Source organism: Oxyura jamaicensis, chromosome 27 (assembly GCF_011077185.1).
Source record: "Oxyura jamaicensis isolate SHBP4307 breed ruddy duck chromosome 27, BPBGC_Ojam_1.0, whole genome shotgun sequence".
Lineage (NCBI taxonomy): Eukaryota > Metazoa > Chordata > Aves > Anseriformes > Anatidae > Oxyura > Oxyura jamaicensis.
Genome location: NC_048919.1, coordinates 5,224,554 through 5,249,381, shown reverse-complemented (window position 1 = coordinate 5,249,381; position 24,828 = coordinate 5,224,554). Strand labels below are relative to the sequence as shown.

Here is a 24,828-nt window from a genome sequence, read left to right as displayed (position 1 = left end):
TTTTTTTTTTTTTTTTTTTTCCTGAACCCTGAACTTGAAAGACAGGAAAAGCTTGTGTTCAGGCCTCCTGCCGCAATCCTGGCTTGCAAGTGTGAAACCTGGCACCGGCGCAGGGTCGGGGCGTGCGGCGTGGCGAGGTGCTGGGGGCCGGTTGGCGGAGCGGGGCTTTTGGCACCGCAGGTCCCTGGGTGTGCGGAGGGCTCCCGGGCTCGCCGCCGCTGTAGTGTTTAACCTTGAGCACACATCACGCGCTGTGAGCTCTGGCACCCGTCTCTTGCGCTGCAGGGTGACGCCTGGGTGACTTTTAGTGTCCTAAACCCCCCCAAAGGTCTTGCAGCGCCATCCACGTTGTTTGCGGTGTCAGATGCGAAGGAGATGCTGAAGGATGCAGCAGGCAGGGGGCTGGGGGACGCCTCTGCGCCCGTGGTCTCTGGTGGGGGGAGATCTGGTGACAAGCTGGGGTTTGGCTCATGGTCCCGCTTTGGGCGTGGGTTCCCGGCCAGGGTGCGGGCACAGCCCAGGGCTGCGGCTGCTGCCGGAGGTGTGGGAGGTTGTGGAGCAGCTCGCCGGAGCGTGGCGGGCAGGGCAGGGGGCGAGTGGCTCTCTGGGAGCGCTGGAGGCAGGAGCTGGGGCTGGGGCCTCACCCCGCGGTTCACACGGAGCTGCTGGTGGGCAAACCGGAGGAGAGTGCGGTGAGGGGATCGTCATGGGACGTGCCGGGCCTCTGGGATGCTCTTTTATTCTCATTAAAGGGGAAAAAAAAAGATGAGGTTTCAAGTCGGTGCTGTCCCATTAATAAACCAAGTTTGTCTTTAGCAGGCAGCAAGACCTGATTTAAAAAGGAATGGAGATAGATGACCTATTTTAAGCACTCAAGTTGGAAAATATCGACCTGGCTGCCTGCAGGCTGCGAGCAGCAGGGCCGGCTACGCGAGCTGCGCCGTGCTGTGCCGAGCCCAGAACCTGTCCGGGGTGTCCAGGGGCCAGGCTGGCTCAGGATGCCCCGGGTTGCAAACCGTGGTGGCTGCTTCAAACCTGCCGCGGTACTGCTGGCTCCGGCCCAGCCGCCTCCCCGCTGGCTCACAGCACCCAAAGCGCTGACTCCTTTTCCACGGCTGGTTATCCCCAGGATTTCATTAAGTCTCCCTAATTGCCTTTCCGGGCAGCACGGCAGCCAGCACACCTCCGCCGAGGCGCGGCGCGGGTTTGTGTCGCAAGAGCTGCGGTGGCTGTGCTGCGCCCGCTCAGTGCCGCAGCCTTGGAGGGAGCCAGGAGCACTGGGGGGGCGCAGGGGATGTCCCCGCCGCTGCCTTTGGGCTCAGCCCCGGGTACGGCAGGGCTTTTCGGTGCTGTGCCAGTCCCCGAGGATCCCGGCCCCGGTACAGTTTGGCTTCCTGGGGCTGCAGCTGGATGAGGGGTCGGTGCTGCTCACCAGCCCTACGCGGGGCGGCTGCGTCCTCCCCACTCCTGAGCGTCCTGCCCGGGCGGGCGCCTCGGGGAGCGATGGCTCAGCACGGCTGGAAGGGCTGAGCAAGGGGAAAATGTGAGCTGGGAGCTGGAGAGCAGCTCTGGTGGCCGGGCTCTCTCCAGGGAAAGGGGTGGAAACCCAGCTCGTGAGTCATCTGGAAGTGGCCAAAATGAAACGCCGGTGACCGCAGGGAGCGATCCTGCTGTCACCCTGCGCTGGGACTCAGGCGGTGCCTGAACACCCGGTGCAGCAGGAGGGAGCGGGGTGGTGAGCTGCACCGAGGTCCTGCACTCATCCTGCCCGAGCAGCCCCACGGCGCTGGGGTCCCCGGGCAGGCGGCGAGGTGGCTCCTGGTGCTGCTGCCGGTTCCCAGCCGGCCGGGTGGCCCTGGGCTTGGCAGCTCCTCCCTGCCCTGCCACCGGCCCGCGGCGAGGGAGGGGAAGCTCTGCCTTAAAATAACCACCATGGGAGACACCCCTGGGGCAGTGCCGCAGAGCTGGTGCGGGGCACCCCGGGGCGCAGGTGTGGGGTGCTCGCAGCGGCCGTGCCCATTGCCCCTGGCGGCAACAGAGGGGCCCTTGATGGGGCTGAGCGCGTGGGGCAGCTCCCGGGGGCGGGTGGGAAGGGGCCTGGTGGCTCTGGGGACAATCGCGCTATTGTGGCACATAGTGGGCTATTTTTCTCCTGTGCGAGGCCGGGGCGGGCGGGGGGGGGGGGGGGCAGTGGCTGCGGTGCCAGCGCTTTCGGGGTGAAGCGTGGTCCCCGCTGGGGCTGGTGGTGACTGGTGTGGTCCCAGCGGGGCACCGATGTCCCCAGAAGGGGTGGGGGGCAGCTGCGGGGCCAGCTTCGCAGGCAGGAGGGGAGGTGGGATGGAGGTTGTGCTCGCAGATGGCTGCGGGCTGCAGGACGGCGTTGGCTGCTCGGAACCTCCGCAAAACACCATCAGCACCCGGTGCCACGGCCGTCCCGAGCTGTGTCCCCAAAGCCGTGTCCCCTCTGCTGCCTCTTGTCCTCCCTGTGGCTGCAGGGAGGCTCCAGCCGCTGCCTGGCTTTAGCAGCTGGCTCGAGGTGTGGGAGCTGGCGCTTCCCCTGGGCATCTCCCTCGGTTTTTTGCTTCCAGGAGCCTCCGGAGAAGCCCGGGTGCTGCCTGGCCCTGTGCCTCCTCCTGGCCTTAATGTTGGGCCTGGTCCCTGTGCAGCACCCAAGCACGGTGCCATGGGGTCCCTGTGGGTGCGAGGGGTGTAGGGACGTGGCCGTCCCCTCCCCGGGCCCCCGGCCCCGCGTGGGGCAGGGGCTGGAAGTTGCCGGCAGCTGCCCCTGACCTCGCTGGGTAGGATTTTCCGCCGTGGTGCCGTGGACAAACGGGAGCGGAGCGCAAGGTGCCTCTCGGAGCCGCCGGAGGAAATGGCTCATTGTTAGCCCTGCTGAAAAAAAGACCCGAAAAATTACAATAATGAGGCCAGCTTCTATTTGAGGGTTTCCATGGGAAAAACAGGAAACGGAATCCTGTTACTTTTCTAGGGCTCGCTGCCGATAACGCCGTTTTTAGGACAGGGCAGAGAATGAGGAGGAGGAGCTGGGGATGGAGGCAGCCCCACCAGCGAGCCCTCTTCCCCCCTTCCTTCCTCTCGGGCCTGAGCCCTCGTCCCCCTCCTCGCAGCCGCTTTCCCCTCCAGCGCCACGAATTGAAGCCGAGCCCAGCGTGTTGCTGAGCCCCTGAGCATCCCCTGGCCTTGCGGGCCGCCCGTGCTGGGGCTGGAGGTGCTGCCCTGAGTTCTCGCAGAGCTCGGCGGCGCGTGTGAGCTTGGCAGGGCTGAGCTCCGCATCCTGCCCTGCGCTCGTGGCACGGTGCCGTGAGCGGAGGCAGCCCGTGAGGCTTCGCGCACGTCGCTGCCACTGGCCCCGGGGGGATCCTGCCCCTGGAGACCCAGCCGTGGTGGTGCAGCGGTGGGGACCCCGTAGGGCTGGGCTGCCCCAGCGCCTGCTGAACCCCATGGCTGGAGAGCTGCAGCAGGCACCCGGGGCTGGGGAGCTTGGGGAAAGGGAGTGGGCTCCCCGGCCACGTCCCCAAATTTCTCTTAATGCCGTGCCGCAGCCCCAGTGCCCGGCGGGGCGAGGTGGAGGCCTCCAGCTCTGGGACACGAAGGGCAAGAAAGCCCAGTGGGGCGCGGGGGGCCGGCAGGGAGCTGAGCATGGTGGTGCTGGGCGGGAGGGAGGGGAGCCAGGCGGCACCCGGCGCGGGCTGGCGGCGGGGCTGCGAAGGAGACGCTGTCAAGATAAAAGTTTGTGTTGGGAAGGAACCAGGCGATTTCCTTCCCCGCGTTAACACCCAGGCTGGAGAGGGAGGGACGGCAGGCATCCCGGTGGCTGCTCCTCGAGCGGCTCTGCTGCCCGGTTTGGCTTCGGCGCTTGGCATCCCCTGGGCAGCACCACCCCTGCCCGGCTGCTTCGGAGGGAGGGGGATGCGGGTGGGGGGTCCCGGTGTCGGGAGGGGATCTGTCCCCGGGGGGGCTGCAGCCGCTGATGCTGACGGGTCTCTGCCCCCCATTGGAGCCCGGCCCTGTCCTTGGTGTCGTGCTGGTACCCCGGGCGGTGCCGTGGTTCGAGCCGTGCCCTTGGCAGCGCCGAGCGCCTCGGGCAAGGGTTGGGTGCCCTGAGCCCAGCACCTCCCGCGGCCCCGTTTGTGCCATCTGCAGTGTGAGCTGGGCCGAGGGCTGGGAGCCCCAGCCCTGTGCTCCACCATGGCTCGTGGTGGCCGCCCCTGGTTCCCCTGCGAGAGCTGCTCCGTGCGCCTCGGCGTGGCGATGCTCAGTCCCTCGGGGGGTGTTCGGGTGCCGCTGCCAACTGAGTGCTTGTGAAGGCAGCAGGAGAAGAGGAGGCTGTCACGAGCGACTGCTTGGATGGTCAGAGCAAACCCGCGCGTGACCCTGCCCGTCCCCGCGGCTCCTGTCCTGCCCAGGACCATCCCGGTGCGTCCCCGCCGGGGGTGTCACTGTCACCCACGTGGTTCTGGCTCCTGCTCCTGGGGGGCTTCGGGGAAGGGGTGTCCCAGGGGCGGGGGCACACGCTGGCTGTGTGCAAACAAACCAGCACGCCCCCAAATCCCCGCTGAGCTGCAAAGCTCCTCAGCCCCCGTTTGGGTTAAAGAGAATTAAAATGCTTTCTCCTGCGGGGCGTTAATCCGGGAGGCTGGGGCACGGCCGGGCCTGTGGGCTGGCTGTTCCCAGGCGCTGTCACCTGGGGGGTCACACCGCCACCACCACCTGCCCACCCCCCGTCCCTCTGCCGGCACATCCCTGGGCCAGGACCCGCCGCCGTCCCCACTGGAGTAGCTCCGGGGTGCCTGCAGCACCGTGGGGCTGGCCTGGGCTGAAGGTGCACGGGTGGGACCTGGGTCCCCCTCCCTGGGTCCCGCTGCAGGTGGGAACAGGGAAGCCCTGCCATGTAAGGGCTAAAAATCAGCTATTGCCTCAACACAGCTTTCTCTTCCCTGAAAATCCTATTAAAACCTCATTTTTCTGACCCTAATCTCAGCTTGCTGTTCAGGAGGGATTAGTGTTTGCCCTCTCCCCCCCCCGGCCCCCTGTGCTCCTGCGCTGTGCAGGCTCCGGGCTGGGGAAACCTCTGCCGGTGCCGGAGGAGGGGGCTCAGCAGGGCCCCGCGCACGGTGGTGGCGGCAGGGCCGGCAGCTGCCCGTCCCCCCGGTCCCTCTGGTCCCTCTGTCCTCTGTTCTTGCCCCGGCGTGACGTTATCCTCGCAGCCTGCCAAGGGCTGGTGATGCTTTCGCTGGCAGGGACCCAGGGCCACAGCTGGGATGGGGGGGGGGGTCAGCGTGGGGCTGCGGTGCCCCCCCGAGCTGGGACACCGCTGGGACATCAGCGGGGCTCCTCTGGGCTCCCGTGTGCCTCAGCTTCGCAGCAGCTCGCCCGTGCTCCCTGCTCGGCCCTGCAGGAGCGGCGTCGGGCGCTTCCCATCGGATCCGAGGCTGCGGGAGGGAGCGGAGGGCAGCGCGGGCAAACCCGGGCGGCGCCGCTGCAGGGTCCCGGGTGGCGCGGAGCAGGCAGGGAGCGATGCCGGCAGAGGGCCCTGCTGGCCGCTGGCGGCGTGGGTGCGCACGCGTGGGCGCTCGCCCGCTGCCTGCCCCGGCGTGCCGGCGGCGGCGGTGCATGCCGGGAGCGCGCCGCGTTCCCCCTTGCTCCCGTTTGGCTGTCTATTTAGGACACTCCTGTGCAAAACACAAGTATTTTGGAAGGTGTCCAGGCGTGCTCGCATTCCTCGGGGTGGAATCTGCCCCCGCGAACGCCGCCTGACCTTTCCCAGTTTGGACTGCGGGAACAATACTGGGGGGGCCCGACCTCGGCTCAGCCCAGCGCGCCCCGGGGGGAGCGGCCCCCCTGGCCCCCAGCGGCACGCCGTGGGGTCAGCGCCCGCCTGCGTGCTCGGTGCTGCCGGGGAAGGCGTGAGCAGAGGTGGCAGGATCAGACCCGCTCTCCGTGCTGTCCCCGGGGCTGCCAGCACAGCTCCAGGTGCCGATGTGCAATGGGGGGGGATTGGCCCCCGCTTTGGCCTCGTTGCGCTTTAAGGTGCAGACACCGGGAGCGTGCAGAGGCCGCAGAATGTCCCTGTTCTGCGTTGGTGCTGAGCATCAAGGGCTGCGTGGCCAAACGGGGCCACGCATGGGTGCCAGGGAGCGGTGCTGGGTGGGGGCTCAGCCTGCGCTCCCCACCGGGCCCCCAGCGTGCGGGGTCGCACAGCGCCGTGGCTGCCCAGGGACCACGCAGCTCCGGCTGGGGCCAGCCCCCAGCCCCAGGCTGCAATTTTCCCCCTTTTTGCGTGGTTTCAGCAGGCAGCAGGGAAGCAAAGCGCCTCCCCCCCCCCCCCGGCCGCTGCTTGGCACCGACAGCTGCCTCAGCCCCGGCTCGCTCCTCCGGCTCGGCGGCTCTGCCTGTCGGGGCAGGCCGGGCAGATCGGCGGGCTGCCTGTCCCCGGGCTGCAGGCGGGGGCCGGGGCAGCCCCCCCGGGGCGGCTCCCATGGGACACCCCTGGCACACGCGCCGGGTGACGTGGGGGTGGCCCCGGCGGTGCCCAGGGGCCAGGGGAGGAAAGACAGTGATGGCTTCGTGTCCCACGTCTCCTCATCCCGTTCTCTCCCCGGGGTGCTGGCGCAGAGGCACCGGGATGGTGCCCGGGGGTGTGCTGGGGGCGTGCGGTCGGGTCTCTGGGGGACACGGCTGAGCAGCCCCTGGAGGGGCTTGGGGCACCCACTGGGGCTGTTCTGGGACAAGGTTGTGGTGCCTTGGCCCAGCAGGCGCTGGGGGTGTGCCGAACGCCGTGGTGCCGATGGCGCGTGGGGGTCCGTGTGGCATTGTGCCCTGGGCACCGTCCCCTCAGGGGTGTCCGGAGCCAGCTGGGCTGGTGGCCATGGGAAGCGGGCACGTGGCACCGGGACCGGCAGGTTGGTCCCACCGTGGTCGTGGTGCAGGGGGGCCGAGGAGAGGAGGGGGCCGTGGCCTGGGGCTGCAATCCCAGCAATGCCCGGCATTTCCCCGGCGCGGCCGCACGTGCCTCCCCCCGGCCTCCAGCGCGGCAGGAATGCAGCACGGAGCCCTCGTGCGGGGCTGTCCCAGCTGGGGCCGCGGCGGCTGCCCCCCGAGATGTGCCCAGGGCCCCTGCAGGGATGCCGAGCTCCAGGTCCCTGTCCCTGGGTGCTCCCGCTCCTTCCTCCCCATCCTTCCTCCTCCTCCTCTGCACCCCATGGACCAGCCTGGGCTCCCCCGGGTGCCGCCGTTGTCTTTGCTCTTCCCTCTTTGGGTGCTGCGGTGTGGATGGCTCTGGGGGATGCGCAGCGGGGGAAGGGGGATTCATCATTCACCCACAGCTGTGGGAGCCCCCCGGGATACCCAGGGCTGAGTGCGGTTTGAGGTCTGTGCCTGGCTGTCCGGGGGCTCGGAGCTGGGGATTAAATCCTCGGGGGCTGCTGGCCTGTGGCTGCCTGGGGGGCACAGGGACCGGCTGCCCTGGTGCCGGGGTGCTGGGGGCAGTGGAGGGGCTGGGGGGGCTCTGGTTGGGCTCCTGCTGGGAAACATCCTTGGAGAACCCTCCCTTTGCCACAGCCACCGGGGGGCTGTAGCTGTCCCTGGGGGCTGCAGGAGCAGAGCGTGGGGCTGGGACATGTCCCTGCTGCGGGGGCTCTGCTGGGCCCTGCGCTCAGAGAGGGGTTGGGGGGGGGGCTTTGGGACCCCCGGCTTCTTCCCCTGGGCTCCCCATTGCAGAGCCCCTCGCAGGGGCGTGCCGGCCGCTGTCAGCCCCGTCCCGGCATCGCCCGGTGCCCCGCGGCGGGCGAGCGGAGGAAGGAAGGAAGGGGCTGGGAGGAGGGAGAGGAGGAAGCGGGGAGGGTCGGATGCTGCCCGGGGTGATGGAGGAAGAAGGGGGCGGCTAAAAAACAAAACAACAAAAAAAAAAAAGGAAAAAGGGAAAGTGTGTGTGAAGCAAAACTTCAGGCTGGGAGGGGGGAGGTGGCGGGGCTGGGAACGCTGAGCGCTGCGAGCAGCTGGAGCCAGAGCTCTGCAGCGGGGCTGGGGCGTGCGGCCGCCTGCCTCCCCCCGCCCGTCCCCCCCCCGTCCTCCACCGTGCACGGTGGGGGCCGTGCTGCTGGCGGGGGAGAGCCTCCAGCACGCCGTGAGAGCCACCAGCACGCCATGAGAGCCTCCAGGACGCGGCCGGTCCCCGCCATCCCTCCGCCGGGGCCGGTGGCGAGGAGGGGAGCCGTGGCTCCGCCGGCCACCCGCTGCTCCAGCAGCTGAGAGCCCGCTCTGCTTCGCCTCGCCGCCCGCAGCTCGTGCCCGTCCCGCAGCCGAATGGTGGAAGAGAGCTCAGGAAGGGGGGAGCGGGGGTCCCGGCGGGCTCTGCGGGGCCCCCCGCCGGCCCCCAGCCCCGTGGCGGTGGTGAGCAAGGCGCTGTGGAGCGTGGAGCGGGCCGGCAAGGGCTGGCGGTGCGAGCGCGCTGTCGGCGTGGACTGCAGCTCGCCCGAGCCCCGCTGCATCTGGCTGAGCAGCCTGCGCCGGCACGCCGCCGCCCCCGAGCCCCGCTGGCCCCCGGGCCCCCGGCCCCCTTGCGCGCCCCCTCGCACCGCCAAGGGCCGCAGGGTGAGAACCGCGCGTGGGAGTCGCTGCTTGGCTCGGGGGGAAGGAGGTGGGGGGCTGCAGGGTGCTGGGGTGGCCTGGGGCTGTGATCCCTGTCCCCTGCTGGGGCTGGGGGCTCAGGGAGCTGGGGCTGGGGGGCCGGGCTTGTGCCCCGCTGGGGGGGCTCCGAGGCTGGGCTGTGCGTGGGGGCTTTGCTCCTTCTGTCCTGCTCGCTGTGCCTGGGAGGGGGACGCATCCTGCCCACCCCGAGGGTTGCGGGGGATGTGGGGAGAAAGCTCCTTTGTTCTGCAGGGGCTGAACACCAGTGGGGGCTACCTACCTACGGGGGGCACGATGTGGCACGAGGACCCAGCGCTGGTGGCGAGGGAGCGTGCGGGCGCCGGGGCCGCCTGTCCCCGGGAGGTGCCGGCCGGCACCACGTCAGGGCGGGCAGCGTGCCCGGTGCCCGGCTCCACGGCCGATGGTTGGGACGAGCCCCGGCGCACGGCCCTGCGACAGCAGCGCTGGGATGGCTTTGTGGGGTTTAGCGCCGGGGTTTAGCCCCGGGGCCGTGTCCGGCTGCTGGCATGGGGCAGGGGAGGCTCAGTGGGGCTCAAGGGCGGCTTGTGAGAAGTTAAAAGCAGTGCCTGAGTGTGGGGGCAGGACCCCCCCTCCCCGTGCAGGGCTGGAGGTTTTGGGGAGCCGGGCTAATGAGCAGGATGCGGCTGGTCAGAGCGTGTCAGAAACCTGGGGCTGCTGTTAAAATAAAGCCCAAAAGCAGGAGATCGCTGGCTCCCCACAGGGAGAGGGGACAGGACGCCGGGGACAAATGGCTGGGATGACAATTCGGGTGTCAGCCCCTCGCTGGGGCTTTGCTGTCCCTCAGGAGAGCTGCAGGCACCCGCGGGGTCCTGGGCTGCCTGGGGGTTGTCTGAGCACACGGCTGGGGCTTTGTGGCCTGGGAAGCTCCGAGATAGGGTGGGTGAAGAGGAAAACTGAGGCCCAGAGAGCTGAGACGGCTGCGGGATGGTTTGCTGTGCCTGTCTCCTCACAGGGGTCTTTGCGGGGTCTCGTCTGGGTCTTTGCAGTGGGTGACTTCCCGCACCGGGCCGGGAAGGGACAAGGGGGACAAAGCGGAGCTGGGGACTGAGGGGGAGGCACCCCCCGAGCAGGACCCGAGGGGCTGTACGAGTCCTACGGCGGGCTACGGGGAATCAGGGCGAAGGGAACACAGTGTGCTCCCGCCCGGCCTCCCCCTGTCCTTGGCAGCAGGGTCAGGGTGCTGGGTCCGTGCGCAGCCCCTCCTCGAGGTCAGGACAGCTGGGGAGGGTTGTTGGCAATGCGAGGATCTCCTCCAGCTCCTCTGCAAGCTGGGTTCAGCCCTGGGTGATGGGCACCGCGCTGGGGTCCCCTCTGGGCACCGGCCGCAGCGCCTTCTTGCCTTGGGTCCCCAGCGCTTTCCGTGGTGGGTTTGCAGGGGGGGCTGGGACCTGCTTGAGCATCCACAGCTGCGGGAAGAAACCCCTCTGTCTGCCCCGTGTCCCCTCCCGGTGCCAGCGGCTGGCAGTGCCCAGGATGCTACGGGGGGGGCCCACCCGGTTGGGGAGGGGGGAGAGGTGCGGGGGGGGGTCCCCGGGGCCTGTTGGGCAGCTGGTGCTGGCGCTAAGTGCTTGGTAATGGGCAGCCCGGACCTGGGGACGTGTCCCTGTGTCACGGGCACACTGCAGCCATGGCCACGGCTCCGACATGCCCGTGACACAGGGACACGTCCCCATCCCCGCGGGTCGGTGCCGCCGCTGGTGTCTGCACCGCTCCTGCCCTCTCCAGGGCTTGTCTGTGCTGGTTAAAATCAGCAGGGCACATTCAGCTGTCAGCTTAAAAATAATCCGGCGAGCCGGCGGCCGACACAATGGAGGGCGCAGATGGGGACAGGCGATGTGCGGGGCCTGGGGTCCCTGCGGGAGCCTGGGGCGCCCGTTGCTGTCGTGCTTTGGGTCCCCACGGCGCAGGGAGGACTTGGGGTCCTGGGGGCACGTAGGGCTGGGGCCGTTGCTTTGCCCCACTCCAGCGCTGGGGTTTTCTGGCTCCCCGGTGCCAGGGTTTGGAGCATCGCAGCTCTCTACCTCCTGGGGTATCCGCGGGGTCTGCAAGTGCTCAGAGCCGCCCTCATCTCCCTGCTGCTGCCAGAGGAGGCGAAGCCTCTGAGCTTCCCCGTGCCTCTCCATGCAAGTTGCTGCCCCCAGATGGAGCTGCCGGGGGGCTTGCTACGGCGGTGCGGGGGCCAGTAGAGGGGAGATGCCACGCGGGAGCCCTTGGCTGGGGCCCTGCGGTGCCGTAGCTGTGCCCTCCGCTGCCCCTGGAGGGATGGGACCCCCCCAGCCCCCCAGCCTGGACGGGTGCCACAGCCAGGAGTGCACGGGACAGAAGGCACAGGGGGTGCAGGGAGCCCTGCTGAGCCGGTCAGCAGCAAAAGGGCCGGCTCAGCACAGGCACAGACAAAGGCTTTTTGTGCCGCGTCCCTTTGTGCGCCCCTCTTCCCCTCCCCGCCTGGCTTTTGCCTCGTCTCTCCCTCATTCATCACCCCGGCGGCCGCTGCTGCCCTCCCTCTGGGGGGAGATGTCATCTGAATTTTAACACCCCTGGGGGAGAATCCGGTGGCTGCTGGGGCCTGGGCACTGCCGCCGTGAGCGGAGCTGCCAGCGGGGAAGGATCTGGCCCCGGGGGCTCTGCTGGAGGAGCCCCCGCTGCAGAGGTGGGCTGCAGGCGTGCGGTGCTCAGCCAGGTGCGCAGCGATGTCCCCTCTGCCAGCCTGGGGTTTCTGACCTCCTGGTCCCTCTGGGGCCCTTCTGCTGCTCCTGGCGTGCGGGTGCCTTGGCTTTATCTGGCAGCAGCTCCTTCCCCAGCGGCGGGGTGCCGGGGGGTTATCTCGCAGGAACAGCCTGATCAAACACTCCCCGCTTCGTGCGCCTGGCTGGGCATGGAGGTGGCAGGACGCGCCTGAGGGGGGGGGGGGACTCGAGGAAGGACGCGTGGCCGGGCTCCGTGTCCCTGCAGTCCCCGTTTCGAGGCTGGGGGATTTGCGTTGCAGGCGCTCGCATGGTGCAGGGGCAGCACGGGGCCATTTTTCTGCCACGAAGGAGCTCCCGGACAAAGCTTCACAGCAGAAAGCCCCGCGGAGAGCACCTCCCGGCACCGCGCATCGCCGCCTTGCTCCGGCAGCTCATGCCCGTGCGGGGAGGCAGCGCGGCGGCGCTGGCCCCGAGCTGGGGTTGGCTCCAGGAAGCGTCCCCTGCCAGTGCCCCAGCCCTGCCAGCTCCCAGCCCTTCCTCGGCCGCGGCCCCGTGCCCGCCGCCTCCCGGGAGGCCTCTTTCCGGCTTGCCCCAGGGCGCTCCTGGTTGTCACCAGTAATCGGAAGGGGACCTTTTGTCCCCTCAGCTCCGGCTCCCCCGGCCATGCACCCCCCCCGGCTGCCCCCCTTCTGCAGCTTCTCCTCTGTCTGCTCTGTCCTGGGTCCCATCCAGACCCAGGGCACGGCTCGTTCCAGGTCCCCCCCCTGCCTTTTTTTTCCCTTCCCATGTGCCTTCTTCCAAACCATCCCTCGCAAGGAGGCTCTGGGGGTGCCTTTGGGGTGGCCTCTGGGAGCTGTCGTTTGCTGCAGCAGGGCTGGAGGTTGGGGGGGGATCTCCTGGGAGCCAGGGGGCTTTTCGGCAGACCCCAGGGCTGAGGGCCGTGGTGCTGAGCTGCTGCTGGCTGCCTGCACCCACCCTGCTGCGTGTGACATCCCTCCCCTTGTCCCCACAGCCAACGCCGGGCCGCAGAGATGGGGCGTCCCCGAATGACAACGCGCCCCCGGAGGGGCCCTTCCCCTGGGGGGGCCCGAAGACGGTGGTGCTGCGGAAGAGCACGCAGGGGGGGTTCGGCTTCACCCTCCGCCACTTCATCGTCTACCCCCCCGAGTCGGCGGTGCACTCCCCGGCCAAGGTAGGGCTGGGGCTGGGGCTGGGGGGACCCCGGGCCAGGGTCCGCTGGAGAGGGGGACGTGGGGGCTCAGAGGGGCTGGGGGAGCGCCGGCTGGTGCAGGATGCTTGTGTGTTACCTGGGGGCATGGCGGGGGGGGGGTCGGGGAGCCATGGAGCAGGCCATCCTGCCTTGTCTGGGTGCCCCCACCCACGGGTGGCCCTGAGACAGGGGAGCCGTGGAGCTGCTGGGAGCCGCGTTCTGGGCAAGCAGCGAGTGGGGCAGCGCCTCCAGGGACGTCCCGGAGCCTTCCCGGCTGGGGACACGGCTGTCTGTGGGAACGGAGACGATGCCTCAGCACCAAGCAGCAGCCCCAAGGCTCAGACAGCCCCGGGAACAGCAGGAAAAGGCGCCGCTGAGCCCCCGGCACGCCGTCCTGCCCCGGACCCCGCGGGCATGGAGCGGGGGAGTCGCAGCGGGACGGGGCTCAAGCCAAAGGAAACCGCACGGGGCCACCTTGGAGCCCAGGAGCTGGCTTTTCAGAGGGTGCTGGAGCAGCCCCGCAGAGGTGCAGCCCTTCAGCAGGACCTGGTGCTCCCGCGGGCGCTGGGACCGGCAGAAGCGAGGCGAGGGCAGCGTGCCAGCCCCCGGCGGGCGGCAAGCCCAGGGTGTCGCACCGTGCTGCCTGTCAGCTGCAGGCGCTGGGCTGGATCTGCCCCGGGAGCCAGGCAGCAGCTTCCCGGCTCACCTGCAGCCCTGCTGCTGCACCGCTGGGGCGAGCAGCCCGAGGATTTCTCAGCCCCTGCACCCTGCGAGCCGTTGGCTTTTGGGAAGCCCCCCGGGCTCCGCCTGTCTTGCTCCTCCGAGCTCCCAGAGGAAGCTGCTCCTGACTTGCAAGTCTGGATTTGGCCCGGTCCTTTGGTCCCCCCCGTGCTGTGAGGGCAGGGGTGGGGACCTCACCTCGCTGCCTGTGCCCAGAGGGGTGAGCAGGAGGCGTTCAGCTGGGGACCCCCCTCTGATCAGGGCCACCCCCACCAAACCAGCCCAAATCCCTCCTGCTTCCTCTGCCTTGCTGGCAGGGCCTGCCCCCCCCTCCTGGATTTTGGGGCTGGGCACTGGGCAACCCTGTGCCTTCGGGGGCTTTGCTCATCCCCACCCAGCAGCACCCACCAGCAGCACATTGTTCCTCTGGGGTGGAAGCGAGGGGACCCCACAACCCCCCCCCGGCAGCTTCCAGCGTGAACCGTGCCCTCGGCACGTGAAGGTGACCAGCCAGCTCCCCTGCCATGGCAGCTCCGAGTCTCCTGGGGTGCGACGTCCCCTCTCGGCCTCGTGCACACAAAGGGGACGCGTCTGGCAGCTGCACGGCCCAGTGCTCGCTGCCCGCTGCCAGCAGACAGGGAAATGCTGCGGGAAGTGAATCACGGGGAGAAACGAGCCGCCCGCGGTCCTGCTGCCAAAGCCGGGTCCCGGTGTCCCCAGGTGCAGCCTCCTTGGTGGCAGCTTTTTTTCCCCGGCTCCCGCTTCTGCTCCCCCCAGCCCTTTGTGCCTGCCCTTCCCTGCCCGTGCCAGAAGCGTGGACCTGAGCCGCCTCCGGCAGCGCGGCGCTGCCAAGGGAAGTCGTGGGCACGGCCCAACCCCGCTGCGAGCCCGCGGCGCTGCTGCCCCTCCTTGGACCTGCACGAGTCGAGGGCACCCTCCGGGAGCTAAGGGCAGATCCTGCCCCTCAGCGCTGGGCGCCGGGGCTGAGCCACCCCGGGATGGAGTGCGCGGTGCTGCCCAGCATGGCATCGGCATGGCAGGGCCGGGAAGGGACCTGCGGAGAGCCGCCGGGGGTGGATGCTGTTGGGAAGGAGCTGGGAATCGCTCCCGGCACCCGTCTGAGCCAAACCCGGCACTTCCGAGCTGGCAGCACAGGGCGCGGCTGGCTCAGCACCCATGGGTGCCGGCGGGCGGCCAGGTCTGGGGGCTGAGTTTCGGTGGCGCTGACTCAGCAGGGAGGGGGTCGGCAGCTCCGCATTCCTCACGCTCCAGCACCGCCGCGTCCACGTCAGCGCCTTTCCGGGGAGCGGGGCTGCCTGGGGGCCGGGCTGGGCGCTGGGGCGAGTCTGTGCCTCCAGGGTCCCCCGAGGGTCCCCCGGCAGCCCCGCGGTCCTGCAGTGGCACCGTGGCAGCTGCTCGGCGCACAGGCAGCGGTGCGATGGTGTCCCACGTGCTGGGTGTGTGCTGGGGCTGTGGGACACGGCGTTTCCTTCCCTCTGCGCAATGGGCTGAGGTCCCTCCAGCCCCCTCCTCCTCACCAGGAGCATCCCCTCCTCACACTGCAGTAGGGACTTGGCCCTTCCCGGTACCCCAGAGGGCCCTGCCCGTACTGGGCACGCTGGGGCTGTGCCCCGCTGCCCTGCACCAGCTTGGGCCTGGGAAGGAGATGGTGCTGGCAAAGCCTCTTGCCTGGAGCCGAGCCAGTGCTTTGCTCTGGGGATGGCAGGATCAGGCACTTGCAGGGTGAGAAATCCCCGTCCAGGCACCTGGCTCCATCCTCAGGACCTGCTCGTGGGGCTGAGCAGCCCAGGGGGCAGCTGGCTCCACGGCGGGGCTGGGGGCTTGGTGGCTCATTCTCTCCCCAGGGAGGCTCAGGGGCCCCAGACAAGGGCGAGCCCCACTGCCCATGCAGGCATGGCAAATTCACGCTCTCTGCCCCAAAACCAGCCCCTTCCCCAGCCGCTTGGTGCCCCCGGGCCAGATCCTGCTCCCGGCTGCCGCCGGGCTGCGCTGACGGCCCTGCAGGATCCGGTGTCAGGAGTTAATTTTACCCTGGCCACGCAGCCTGGGGCGGCAGAGGGCAGAGGGGCAGACGGACGCGCGGGTCCGCGAGGCGCTTTGTGGGGTGCAGCCAAGTTGTCCTGGCTGGGGGAGTCCAACCCCTCCGCCCCATCCTGTCCCCTCCGGGTCCCCCAGCAGCGCCCGTCCTGGCCCAGCCACCAAATGAGTGTTTTTCTCTTCTCTTGGCAGGAGGAGGAGAATGGGAACCGAGCAGGTAAGCGCCGGCGCTGCGCGGGGGCTGTGGCTGTCAGAGGGCTCCTGTGGGTCAGGGTGGGGGCTTTGGCCGGGTCATGGACAGCCATCTCCGCTGGCCGGTGGCCGTGGTGTGAGTTGCCCAGCCCCAGATGTAGGCAGGCAGAGAAGCAGCACAGTGGCAGCCTGGGGACACGCGGGGAGGCAGGTGGGCTCGGTGCCCCCTTGGGGGGTTCGCTGTGCCGCAGGGGCTGTCCCCAAAGCTGGGGAGCTGGGCATGGGTCAGCACCCGCCCCCGTGGTGCACGGCTTGGCTGAGTTCGGGTGTCTGGGGACAGGGACGTGGCCTCTCTCCCCTGGAGGCTGACGGTGATGGGAGAGAATGTGAAGGCGTCAGAACGCATCGACGCGCTGGTGGGCTGACGAGGCACCGTGGGGCCGGGCGGGCTGGGGTGCTGAGACCCAGCGCTGGGTGCCCGTGGGGACCGGGGGGGACACCGGCCTCGCTGCGGGCGGTCCCCGGGGAATTCAGCATCCCGCATCAGCACCGTGTCCCCACCGCCCTTGCCCTGCCAGCAGCAGCCCGAGCCATCTGCCCACCACCCGCCCGCCGGGTGCTCGCAGCGGGGGACGTCTCCTGCAAAGCACCGCAGCCGCAGGGGTGCCGAGGAGGAGTTGTGGCTGCTCTGGGGGCAAGGGGAGCTCAGAACCCCCGCAGAGGGGTCTCCCCCACGCAGGACCTGTGTTTCTCAGGTCCCGAGCGCACGTGGTGCTGTGGCACCCGGGCTCAGCGAGGCAGAGGAGGGACGGCGAGGGGCCGAGCATGCAAAAGCCTGGCGGGGCAGGGGGGGTGCGCAGGTGTGTGTGTGCTGCCTGCCTTGCTCCTGGCGGGGGGCTGGACCTGGCCGTGCCGATGGCTCCCTCACCCCCTGTCCCCTGGGAGCAGGTCCCCCCCGGAGCCGCCTGGAGCCCATGGACACCATCTTCGTGAAGAACGTGCGGGAGGACGGGCCGGCGCACCAGGCCGGGCTGCGCACCGGTGAGCGGGGCACGCCGCGGGGGCGGCTGGGTGGCAGAGCCAGGGAGGCTCAGAGCTGCTGGTGGGATGGGCACAAAGCTCTGCCTCGGCTGCCAGGGCTTTGGGGGCTCGTTTTGGTCCTTTTCTTGCATTCCCTCTTTCCCCCTTTCTCGCTACTCCCTGTTTGTCATCCCTGGGTGGAGATGCCCTGAGCAGTGCTGGGGTCCCCACGGCTCCCCTTGTCACTCGGGACAAGGTTCTGCTCCTGACCAAAGCCCCGGACGTGTCCAGTCCTGCTGTGAGGGGACAGCCAGGTGTCCCCCCCTCCCACACCCTCGGGGTGACAATCTCTTCCCCCCATCTGCAGGGGACCGGCTGGTCAAGGTGAACAGGGAGAGCATCATTGGGAAAACCTACTCGCAGGTCATTGCCCTGATCCAGAACAGGTGAGTCCCCTTCCCAGGAGGCTGGCACGGGGCTGGGAGGAGCACGGGGCTGGGCAGAGCCCGGGAGGTGACGTGGAGGGGACATGTCGCAGCAGGCACTGTCCCTGGGTGTCCCTGGGGCTGGCAGAGCCGTGGCTCACTCGGTGAGGGGGAATGGGGACCGGCAGCGCGTTGCCGTGAGCGGCGTCTCTCTCGTGGGGACGGGGACATTTGTCCCCTCACGGGACGGGGATGCTCAGCATGGCTGGGCCTTGGTGCGAGGTGCTGGCAGGACGAGCCCCATCGGCAAGGCTGGGGCAGGCGAAGGCGCCGCAGGGACCCGGCCGTGCGCGCGGTCTCTTCCCCGGGGGCAGGCGGCCTGCGGCCCTGCCCGTCCTGACCCCTCGCCCCCTCTCTCCTCAGTGCCGATGTGCTGGAGCTCTCCATCATGCCCAAGGACGAGGACATCCTGCAGCTGGTGAGTCCCCCTGCTTGGCCGAGCCCTTTGCCCCCGGCGGCCCCCCTGGCTCAGGGTCCCGGTGGGACTGGTGCTGAATCGGGTGCAGATCCCGGAGCCGGGCGGTGAAATTCCTCCTGGCCTCGCTGTTTGCCGGGCGGGTGCCAGGGGCCGCTTTGGTTTCCAGGGCTCAGGTTCCCTGGCGTGGCCTTCCTGGGGTGTGCCGGCATTCCTGCGGTGTGCGGCTGGGGGGGCGGCTGTCCTCCACGCCCCGCGGCAGCCGGCAGAACCCCGAGCAGCTCCGCGGGGAGAGCCAGGAAGGGAGGAAATGTGCAGCCAGGCCGGGGCTGCTCTCCCTGCATGTGCCCAGCCTGTGTTTTTTTTTTTGGGGGGGGACCAAGTGCCCCTGATCAAACTGGGGGATGCTTGAGGACAGGACCCCTGTGAGGCTCAGCGGATGCAGAAATGGTCCTGGGGGGCTCGGGAGCAGGAGGGCTGGGGAATGTGCCCCCCTGTTTTTTGGGGGTCATCCTCAGGCAGAGCTGCAGGGCTGGATGCTCTGGGTTTTAGGGTCCGGTTTAACCTCAGGGGGTGGCTGAAGCCCAGGGGCATGGGGGAGGTTGGTGGGCACCTCTCCTGGGGTCTGCAAGCGCCGGAACCTGCTGCTGGTGTCCTCGCTGGTGTCCTCGAGCAGTGGCACGGTCCCCAGAGGGATGGGGGGGGGATCTTGCAGCCCTGGCAAGGGGGGAGCTCTCACATCTGAGCCTTCCCCGGGCCCTGAGGTTTCCCAGGGTGTGGAGTCAGAGGCGCCTGTGAAAAGTGAGAAGGGAAAGCCAGGGCTCGGGGACGGGCCAGCCCGTGCGTCCTGGGGTATTTTGGGAAGCAGGAAGGGGGGGGCGGCCGGGCGCTGCGTGGCGGCGGGGACAGCGGAAGGGGCTGGCGGCGGCACTGCTCGGCGTGGGGGGGGGGCCCCGTGGGAGAGCAGGACCGGGGGGCTGCAGCCGGCCCTGCCCGGCTCGAACTGATGGTAACGAGGAGAGAGCGGCCCTGCGGGGTCCTGCCCAGGGCTGGGAGCGGGGTTTGTGGCTGCGGTCCCCCCACCCTAACCCCCCTGTCCTCCCGCAGGCGTACTCGCAGGATGCCTACCTGAAGGGCAACGAGCCGTACTCTGGAGGGGCGCAGAGCATCCCCGAGCCCCCTCCCATCTGCTACCCACGCAAGACGTACCCCTTCCAGGCGCGGGGCGCTGAGCCCCCCCTAGGCCAGCCTCCGGACCCCCGTGCCCACCGCCCCGCTGGGCCCTCGTCCCCGCTCAGCACGGCCACGCTCGCCGGCACCCGCAGCGAGGGGGGTGGCAGCCCCGCGCACCGCCCTGAGGAGCCGCAGCCCGGGGGCCCCCCGCAGCGCCCCGCCGTGCCCCACGGGCGCCCCGGCTCCTTCTCCCGGAGCGGCTGCCCCAGCTCCAGCGCATCCTCTCTGCCCGAGCGCTACGGGGTCCCGCCCGCCGCCCCCTCCTGCTACGGCGGGGGTCCCAAGCACCTCGCGGAGCACCGGACTCACTGCGGCTTCAAGGAGGGTGGCGGGGGCCCGCGGGTGCCGGGGCGGCAGGAGTGCCAGCAGGCTCTGTCCCGCTGGTTCTGCAGCCAGGAGCCGCGGCGCAGCAGCTCGGAGGAGCGCCGATACGCCATGCCGCCCCGCTACCGCAGCGTGTCCCAGGACCGGCTGGGGGGCTCGGCGGCCCCCCGGGGCTGGCCCCACAGCGCCTCGCACGACACCCTGCTGCAGCCCGCCCGCGAGGGCTGGGCGCACCGAGCCCGCTCCGACCACAGCCTGGGCCGCTGCGGGCGCTCCATGGAGGCGCTGGAGCCCGGCGCCCTGCTCTCCCCTCGCCTCGACCGCTCCGCGTGGCCGCCCGAGAGGCTCTGCCGGGCCACGGCCACGGGGCCGCCCGGCACGCACAGCTCCTTCGCGCCCCCCTCCTCCTCCTCCTCCGCCTCGCGGGAGCCGGCAGCCCCCGTGCAGAAGCACCCGTCGCAGCCCAACCTGCAGAGCGTGGACGATTCGGGCTACATCGGCTACCGGAGCTACAGCCCCTCCTTCCAGCGCCGCACCGGGCTGCTGCACGCCCTCTCCTTCCGCGACCCAGCCTTTGGTGGCCTCCCAACCTTCAGCATCACGCAGCGGCCGGCCGCCACGGCAGCCCCATTCCCGGAGAGGGCGGCCCCCGTTGCCCCCCTGCCCGCCGGCCCCACTCACCCCGGCCCCCCGCTGGCCCCCGAAGCCCCCCAGGAGCAGCGGCTGGAGAGCAGCCGGGTGCCCGAGCAGCACGAGGACCGGAGGGAGGAGGTGGTCCTGCGCCAGAAGCCACCCACGGGCCGCAAGATGCCGCCCCCCCTGCGGCAGATGAACTTTGTGTTCCCCGATGGGGTGAAGGAGACGGACATTTGCGACCCGCCAGCCGCCAGCAGCAGAGGGGAGAGGCCGGTGGCTGAGCGGTCGGGCCGGCGCGTGGCCCCCTTGGCGGCCCCCGAGGACTCTCTGGCATCCATCCCCTTCATCGGTGAGTCCGGCAGCTCGCCTGCGTTGGCCCTGCCCCGGGATGGGCAGTTCAGTGAGGGCCCCGAGGCGAGGAGGGCACCGTGGGGGGCTTGGTCCCAAAGTGGGGTCCCCAGGGCTGGGGCTGGACGCAGCGGGCAGGGTGCAGAGGGGGTCAGGGATGCTCTGTGCAGGAGTCTGGGTGCAGTGGGGGGCTTCTGGCTTTTTTGGGGGTGCAGACCCGCCACCTGCCAGAGGGACTGGGGGCTCCCAGCGCAGGCTTTCCTGTCCCATCTTGCCCTAAGCCCTCCTGCAACCTCCCACCCCTCTCCCGCAGACGAGCCCACGAGCCCCAGCATCGACCTGAAGGCCAAGCATGTCCCTGCCTCCTCCGTTGTCTCCAGTGCCATGAACTCTGCGCCCGCCGTTGCCACCAGCCCCTCCTCGCCCACCTTCGCCTTCGCCCTGAGCCGGCACTACTCGCAGGACTGCAGTAAGTGGGGGCAGGACGGGGACAGCCCCCGGACCTGGAGCTGGGCTGGTAGGGGCAGACGGGCTCGCCGTGGCTGGGGGCTGCAGCTCTGCCCCCTTCACCCCCCTGGGACGCCTTCGGCACCTGCCCGAGCCCTGCAAAGCCCCGTGACCGTGTGCTTTGCCCTCCTCCCCCTCGCAGGCAGCATCAAGGCCGGCCGCCGCTCTTCCTACCTCCTGGCCATCACCACCGAGCGCTCCAAGTCATGCGACGATGGTCTGAACACATTTCGGGACGAGGGGAAGATCCTCAGGTAGGGCTGGCTCCTGTCGCCCGGCCGCCACGCGGGCGCCGTCCCTTCCCCGACGCGACCCCGCTGACGGCGCTGCTCTGTCCGCAGGAGGATGCCCAGCCGGGTCCCCAGCCTCCGCATGCTGAGGAGCTTCTTCACCGACGGGGTGAGTGCAGGCGGCCGGGGCTGGGGGGTGCCGGTGGCACGGACCTGTGGGGTGCCAGGGCCAGGCACAGCTGACGCTGGCTGTGGCCCGTGACCCCGCGCTCCGTCTCGCCCCGGCAGTCTCTGGACAGCCTCGGTACGTCCGAAGACGCCCGCTCCAAAAGGCACTCCACCTCCGACCTCTCGGACGTCACGTTCAGCGACGTGAGGAAGGAGGGCTGGCTCCACTACAAGCAGATCCTCACCAAAAAGGGGAAGGTACGCGGGGACCCCCAGCCCGGCCAGCGGCACGGGGCCCGCGGGCAGCTCTGACGGCCGGGCCCGGCTCCTTCTCCCCGCAGAAAGTCGGTGGAGGCATCCGGCAGTGGAAGCGCGTCTTCGCCGTGCTGCGCACCCACTCGCTGTACCTGTGCAAGGACAGGCGGGAGGCAGTGACCTGCGGCCCGGCCCCAGGTGAGGAGGAGCAGCCGATCAGCATCCGAGCGTGCCTGGTGGACATTTCCTACAGCGAGACCAAGAGGAAGCACGTCTTCCGGCTGACGACCGCTGACTTCTGTGAATATCTCTTTCAGGCAGAGGATCGGGAAGACATGCTGGCCTGGATCAAAGTCATCAGGGAGAACAGCAAGGCCGAGGGCGAGGTGAGAGCCACATGGGGCTCCCGGCTGCCTCTGGCTCTCCCGGCACTAACCGCCTCGGCTCTCTCCGGCTCTTTGCCTTGTGCTGCTTCCCCAGGCCACGGCCAGCCCGTGCTCGGCTGGCCAGCGTGGGGCTCGCCCGTCCTGCGCGCCACGCCGTGCTCCCAGGGGTGCACGGGGGCCGCCGGGCACCGCGGCATCCAAGAAGAGCGCGGCTCCGTTGGCTTGGCCAGGCAGGGTGCGCCGAGGTGCTCGGCACAGGCGGCGCAGCTCTCGGAGCATCGTGGAGGCTTCGGCCAGGCAGGGGCCGTGCCAGAGCCGCTGGTTGCATTTTGGTAGCGCTGCAGCGGAGGAGCGCGCGTGGCTTGGCTGGAGCCCCGGCCGTGGTGCGTCAGCACCCCGGGGCGCGTTGGTGTCGCTCTGGCTGCGGGTGAGACCTGCGGGGAGCTCCCTGCCTGCGCCGGACACGGTCCCGGTGGCGCTGCCTGTCCTCAGGGCTGGTGCAGGGTCAGGGCTGAGCCCTTGTGGTCTGTGCCGTGGTTGCTCGGGTCAGAGAAGGGAGAGCTGCTCCCGGGGCCGCAGGCTCCACCGGAGGGGCTGCGCAGGGCTGGATGTGCCGGCGCTGGGCTGGTGTGCACCATCTCCTTGCGGTGCCGCGATGGCCTTGGTTGGTCTCAGCGTTGATGCCGGGATTGTGGCACAGCTCCGGCCCTGGAGGGGACGTTGAGCTCGGAGCGGTTTCTGGTTTGCTGCAGCACAGCCCGGTCTGGAGGGCGCGGGAAGGTGCTGCTGGGTTGGAGGACCTGGAGTTGTCTGGCTGCCCGCTGGGGCCAGGACCCCGCGGGGAACACCCTGCCGAGGAGGTCTCATGTCTTGGGGCACCGTAGGGTGCAGTTTGTGTGTCTGGTTCAGGCAGATGGAGGTGTACGTGCTGCGGAGGGCTGGACTAGAGCCTCTGGGGCTGGCTTGGAGCCCCTGTGCTGCTTGCATGTGGTGTGCCATGGCGAGGAGCACCGGGGGCCTTCGCAGGGCAGCGAGCGCTGCCGGGCACCGGTTGTTTTGGGGCACCAGGGCCCGGGTCCTGCCCTCACCCCGGCTTGGGGCTGGCAGGCGCTGGAGGTGCCTCTCGGCGAGGAGCGCTGGAGGCAGGCGCGGGCTGCGCCTGGCCCCGTGTGGCCTCTGGGAGAGCGTGGACTTACCCAGGGCCTCTGGAGAACGCGCTGCTCAAGCTCCCCCTTCCCCTCTTGTCTCTGCCTCCCCAGGACCCCGGTTTTGCCAGCCAAGCGCTTATCAACAAGAAGCTAAACGACTACCGGAAAGTGAGGTATGGACCCCGGGGCTGCGGGGCGCGAGCGGGGCCCCCTGCCCACCCCCAGCCACCCCAGGGAGCGGTGGGCACTGGGCAAAACCAGCGCCTGCCGCCGCGGGGGCAGCACCCCCATGCCCCAGAGTTTGCTTGGGGCGCAAGAAGGGCCTGATTCAGGCAAGCTCCGAGCAAGGGTTTGAAAGGGCTTGGAGCTGCCCCGGCACTGGCATGGGGCTCAGCCCTGTGGTCCCCCAGAACGGGGTGCTGCCCTGTGGGGTCAGTGCCAAAGGGCAGGAAGGGCCCCGTGAGCCCAGGACTCCGGGCAGGCTGGCAGACCCCGGGCCTCGCGGGGGGGTTGGTGGGGGCCCATCCATGGTGCTCGGTCCCCTGTGCCCCCCTGATCCTGCTCTCCCCACAGCCCGGCGGGTGCCAAGCCCGACTCCTCGCCCAAGGGCTCCCGTGGGCTGGGGATCAGAGCCGAGTTCCTAAAGCAGACGGGAACCAGCGCACCCCGGTCCCCGAGGCAGGATGCGGCCGTAATGAAAGGTAGGTGCCCCCTGCGGCATGGGGAGCCCCGGCACAGCAAACCTGGGCGCCTCGCAGGGAGGGGGGCTGCATGCTCACCCCCGCCGTGCAGCAGGGACGCTCTTGCCATTTGTCCACCCTGACCCTTAACAACTAATCCCATGGTTGTTTCTCCCCCAGATGAGAGCAGCTCCCAGAAAGCCCCCTGGGGCATCAACATCATGAAGAAGAACAAGAAATCTGCCCCCCGCGCCTTTGGCGTGAGGCTGGAGGACTGCCAGCCTGCCCCAGACAACAAGGTACAGCGCGTAGCCGGGGGCAGCCCTGGGGACCCTACACAGCCCCACGCGTCCCTCACCGCTCCCTGTCCCCGCAGAACGTGCCCCTGATCGTCGAAGCCTGCTGCAAGGTGGTGGAGGACCGTGGCCTGGAGTACATGGGCATCTACCGCGTGCCCGGGAACAACGCCGTGGTGTCCAGCCTGCAGGAGCAGCTCAACAAGGGAGCCACCGAGATCAACCTGCAGGACGAGGTGAGGGCCGCACGGCCCCGTCCCTGTGCCCCTGGGTTCTCCAAGTCCCTGTCCCCATCATGTTCCCGTCTCCGTGCCGTGACCGTCCCCGGGGTGGCAGGGCCGCCTGGTGGATGCTGTCCGCGGCGTGGGCGGCAGCTCGGGGCCGTGTTTGTCTCTTTGCATCTCACGGCGCAGCGGTGGTGCTGGGCTTTCCCTGCTGGGTGCGGGGTGGGGACAGCTCTCCTGCCATCCTCGTGGCCGTGGTGGCCTTGGCTGGTGTCCCTCTCGGTGCTGGTGGCCTGGGACTGCCCTGGGCTGGGGACTTCATCCTGCTGGTGCCTGGGTCGGCCCGGGTGCCGTCCCGCTGAGCAGCCCCTTCTCTCCCCGCAGCGGTGGCAGGACCTGAACGTCATCAGCAGTCTGTTGAAATCCTTCTTCCGAAAGCTGCCCGAGCCGCTCTTCACTGACGGTGAGTCCCGCAGCCCGGCCGTGGCACCTCCCCACTGCGCCCGTGGGCCCCGGGCCCTTCCCTGCCCCTCCAGGTCCCGTCCTTCTGGGACACCCCAAGCCTCTGGCCGGTGCACCCTGGGGTCCCCGGCCCCAAGGGGCGTCCCTGCTCCCCTCCCCCTGGTCCTGACCCCCGTGTCCCTTTCAGATAAGTACAACGACTTCATCGAGGCCAACCGGATAGAGGACGCCAGCGAGAGGATGAGGACGTTGCGGAAGCTGGTAGGGAGACGGGGCAGGGCCTTGCGGGGGCACCGGCCGCCTGTGGGGCGAGCGGAGGGGTGACCCTGTGCCTCCCACAGATCCGGGACCTGCCAGGTCACTACTACGAGACGCTCAAGTTCCTGGTGGGCCACCTGAAGACCATTGCGGACCACTCGGAGAAGAACAAGGTGCTGTTCCCTACCCAGCGCT

General features: G+C 69.6%; 2 protein-coding genes across 3 annotated transcripts in view; both read left to right on the top strand.

Annotated features, from left to right (window-relative positions):
* ARHGAP23 (Rho GTPase activating protein 23) overlaps positions 1–24,828 on the top strand; it is a 30,550-nt gene that overhangs the window by 1,475 nt on the left and 4,247 nt on the right. Inside the window, exons 2-21 of one of the 2 annotated variants that reach the window (XM_035347766.1) lie at positions 4,774–4,784; positions 7,051–7,054; positions 12,391–12,570; positions 15,559–15,583; positions 16,507–16,599; positions 16,946–17,024; positions 17,427–17,481; positions 18,586–20,020; positions 20,333–20,488; positions 20,669–20,780; positions 20,868–20,925; positions 21,045–21,182; positions 21,266–21,565; positions 22,825–22,886; positions 23,287–23,414; positions 23,574–23,692; positions 23,770–23,925; positions 24,298–24,376; positions 24,563–24,636; positions 24,717–24,806. In XM_035347766.1, coding sequence (XP_035203657.1) covers positions 16,533–16,599; positions 16,946–17,024; positions 17,427–17,481; positions 18,586–20,020; positions 20,333–20,488; positions 20,669–20,780; positions 20,868–20,925; positions 21,045–21,182; positions 21,266–21,565; positions 22,825–22,886; positions 23,287–23,414; positions 23,574–23,692; positions 23,770–23,925; positions 24,298–24,376; positions 24,563–24,636; positions 24,717–24,806 — 3,108 coding nt within the window. In that variant the 5' untranslated portion in view covers positions 4,774–4,784; positions 7,051–7,054; positions 12,391–12,570; positions 15,559–15,583; positions 16,507–16,532. Of the gene's footprint in view, positions 1–4,773; positions 4,785–7,050; positions 7,055–8,155; positions 8,614–12,390; positions 12,571–15,558; positions 15,584–16,506; positions 16,600–16,945; positions 17,025–17,426; positions 17,482–18,585; positions 20,021–20,332; positions 20,489–20,668; positions 20,781–20,867; positions 20,926–21,044; positions 21,183–21,265; positions 21,566–22,824; positions 22,887–23,286; positions 23,415–23,573; positions 23,693–23,769; positions 23,926–24,297; positions 24,377–24,562; positions 24,637–24,716; positions 24,807–24,828 lie in introns of those variants that run through there. The other variant, XM_035347764.1, reaches the window with a different exon arrangement.
* Positions 4,814–7,907, top strand: LOC118178748 (collagen alpha-1(I) chain-like). Its single transcript, XM_035347495.1, has 3 exons — positions 4,814–6,824; positions 6,911–7,287; positions 7,741–7,907. Exons 1-3 carry the CDS (start codon positions 6,001–6,003, stop codon positions 7,905–7,907), a joined length of 1,368 nt encoding a protein of 455 aa, XP_035203386.1. The 5' UTR covers positions 4,814–6,000.

What these genes read in the sequence shown, in the direction of transcription:
- LOC118178748 (XM_035347495.1), top strand. Translation starts at nt 6,001, where the DNA reads ATGTGCAATGGGGGGGGATTGGCCCCCGCTTTGGCCTCGTTGCGCTTT. An exon ending in GCCGATGGCGCGTGGGGGTC is followed by an intron (nt 6,825 to 6,910) that starts CGTGTGGCATTG and finishes GGGCACGTGGCA; the next exon opens with CCGGGACCGGCAGGTTGGTC. An exon ending in TTCCCTCTTTGGGTGCTGCG is followed by an intron (nt 7,288 to 7,740) that starts GTGTGGATGGCT and finishes TCCCCATTGCAG; the next exon opens with AGCCCCTCGCAGGGGCGTGC.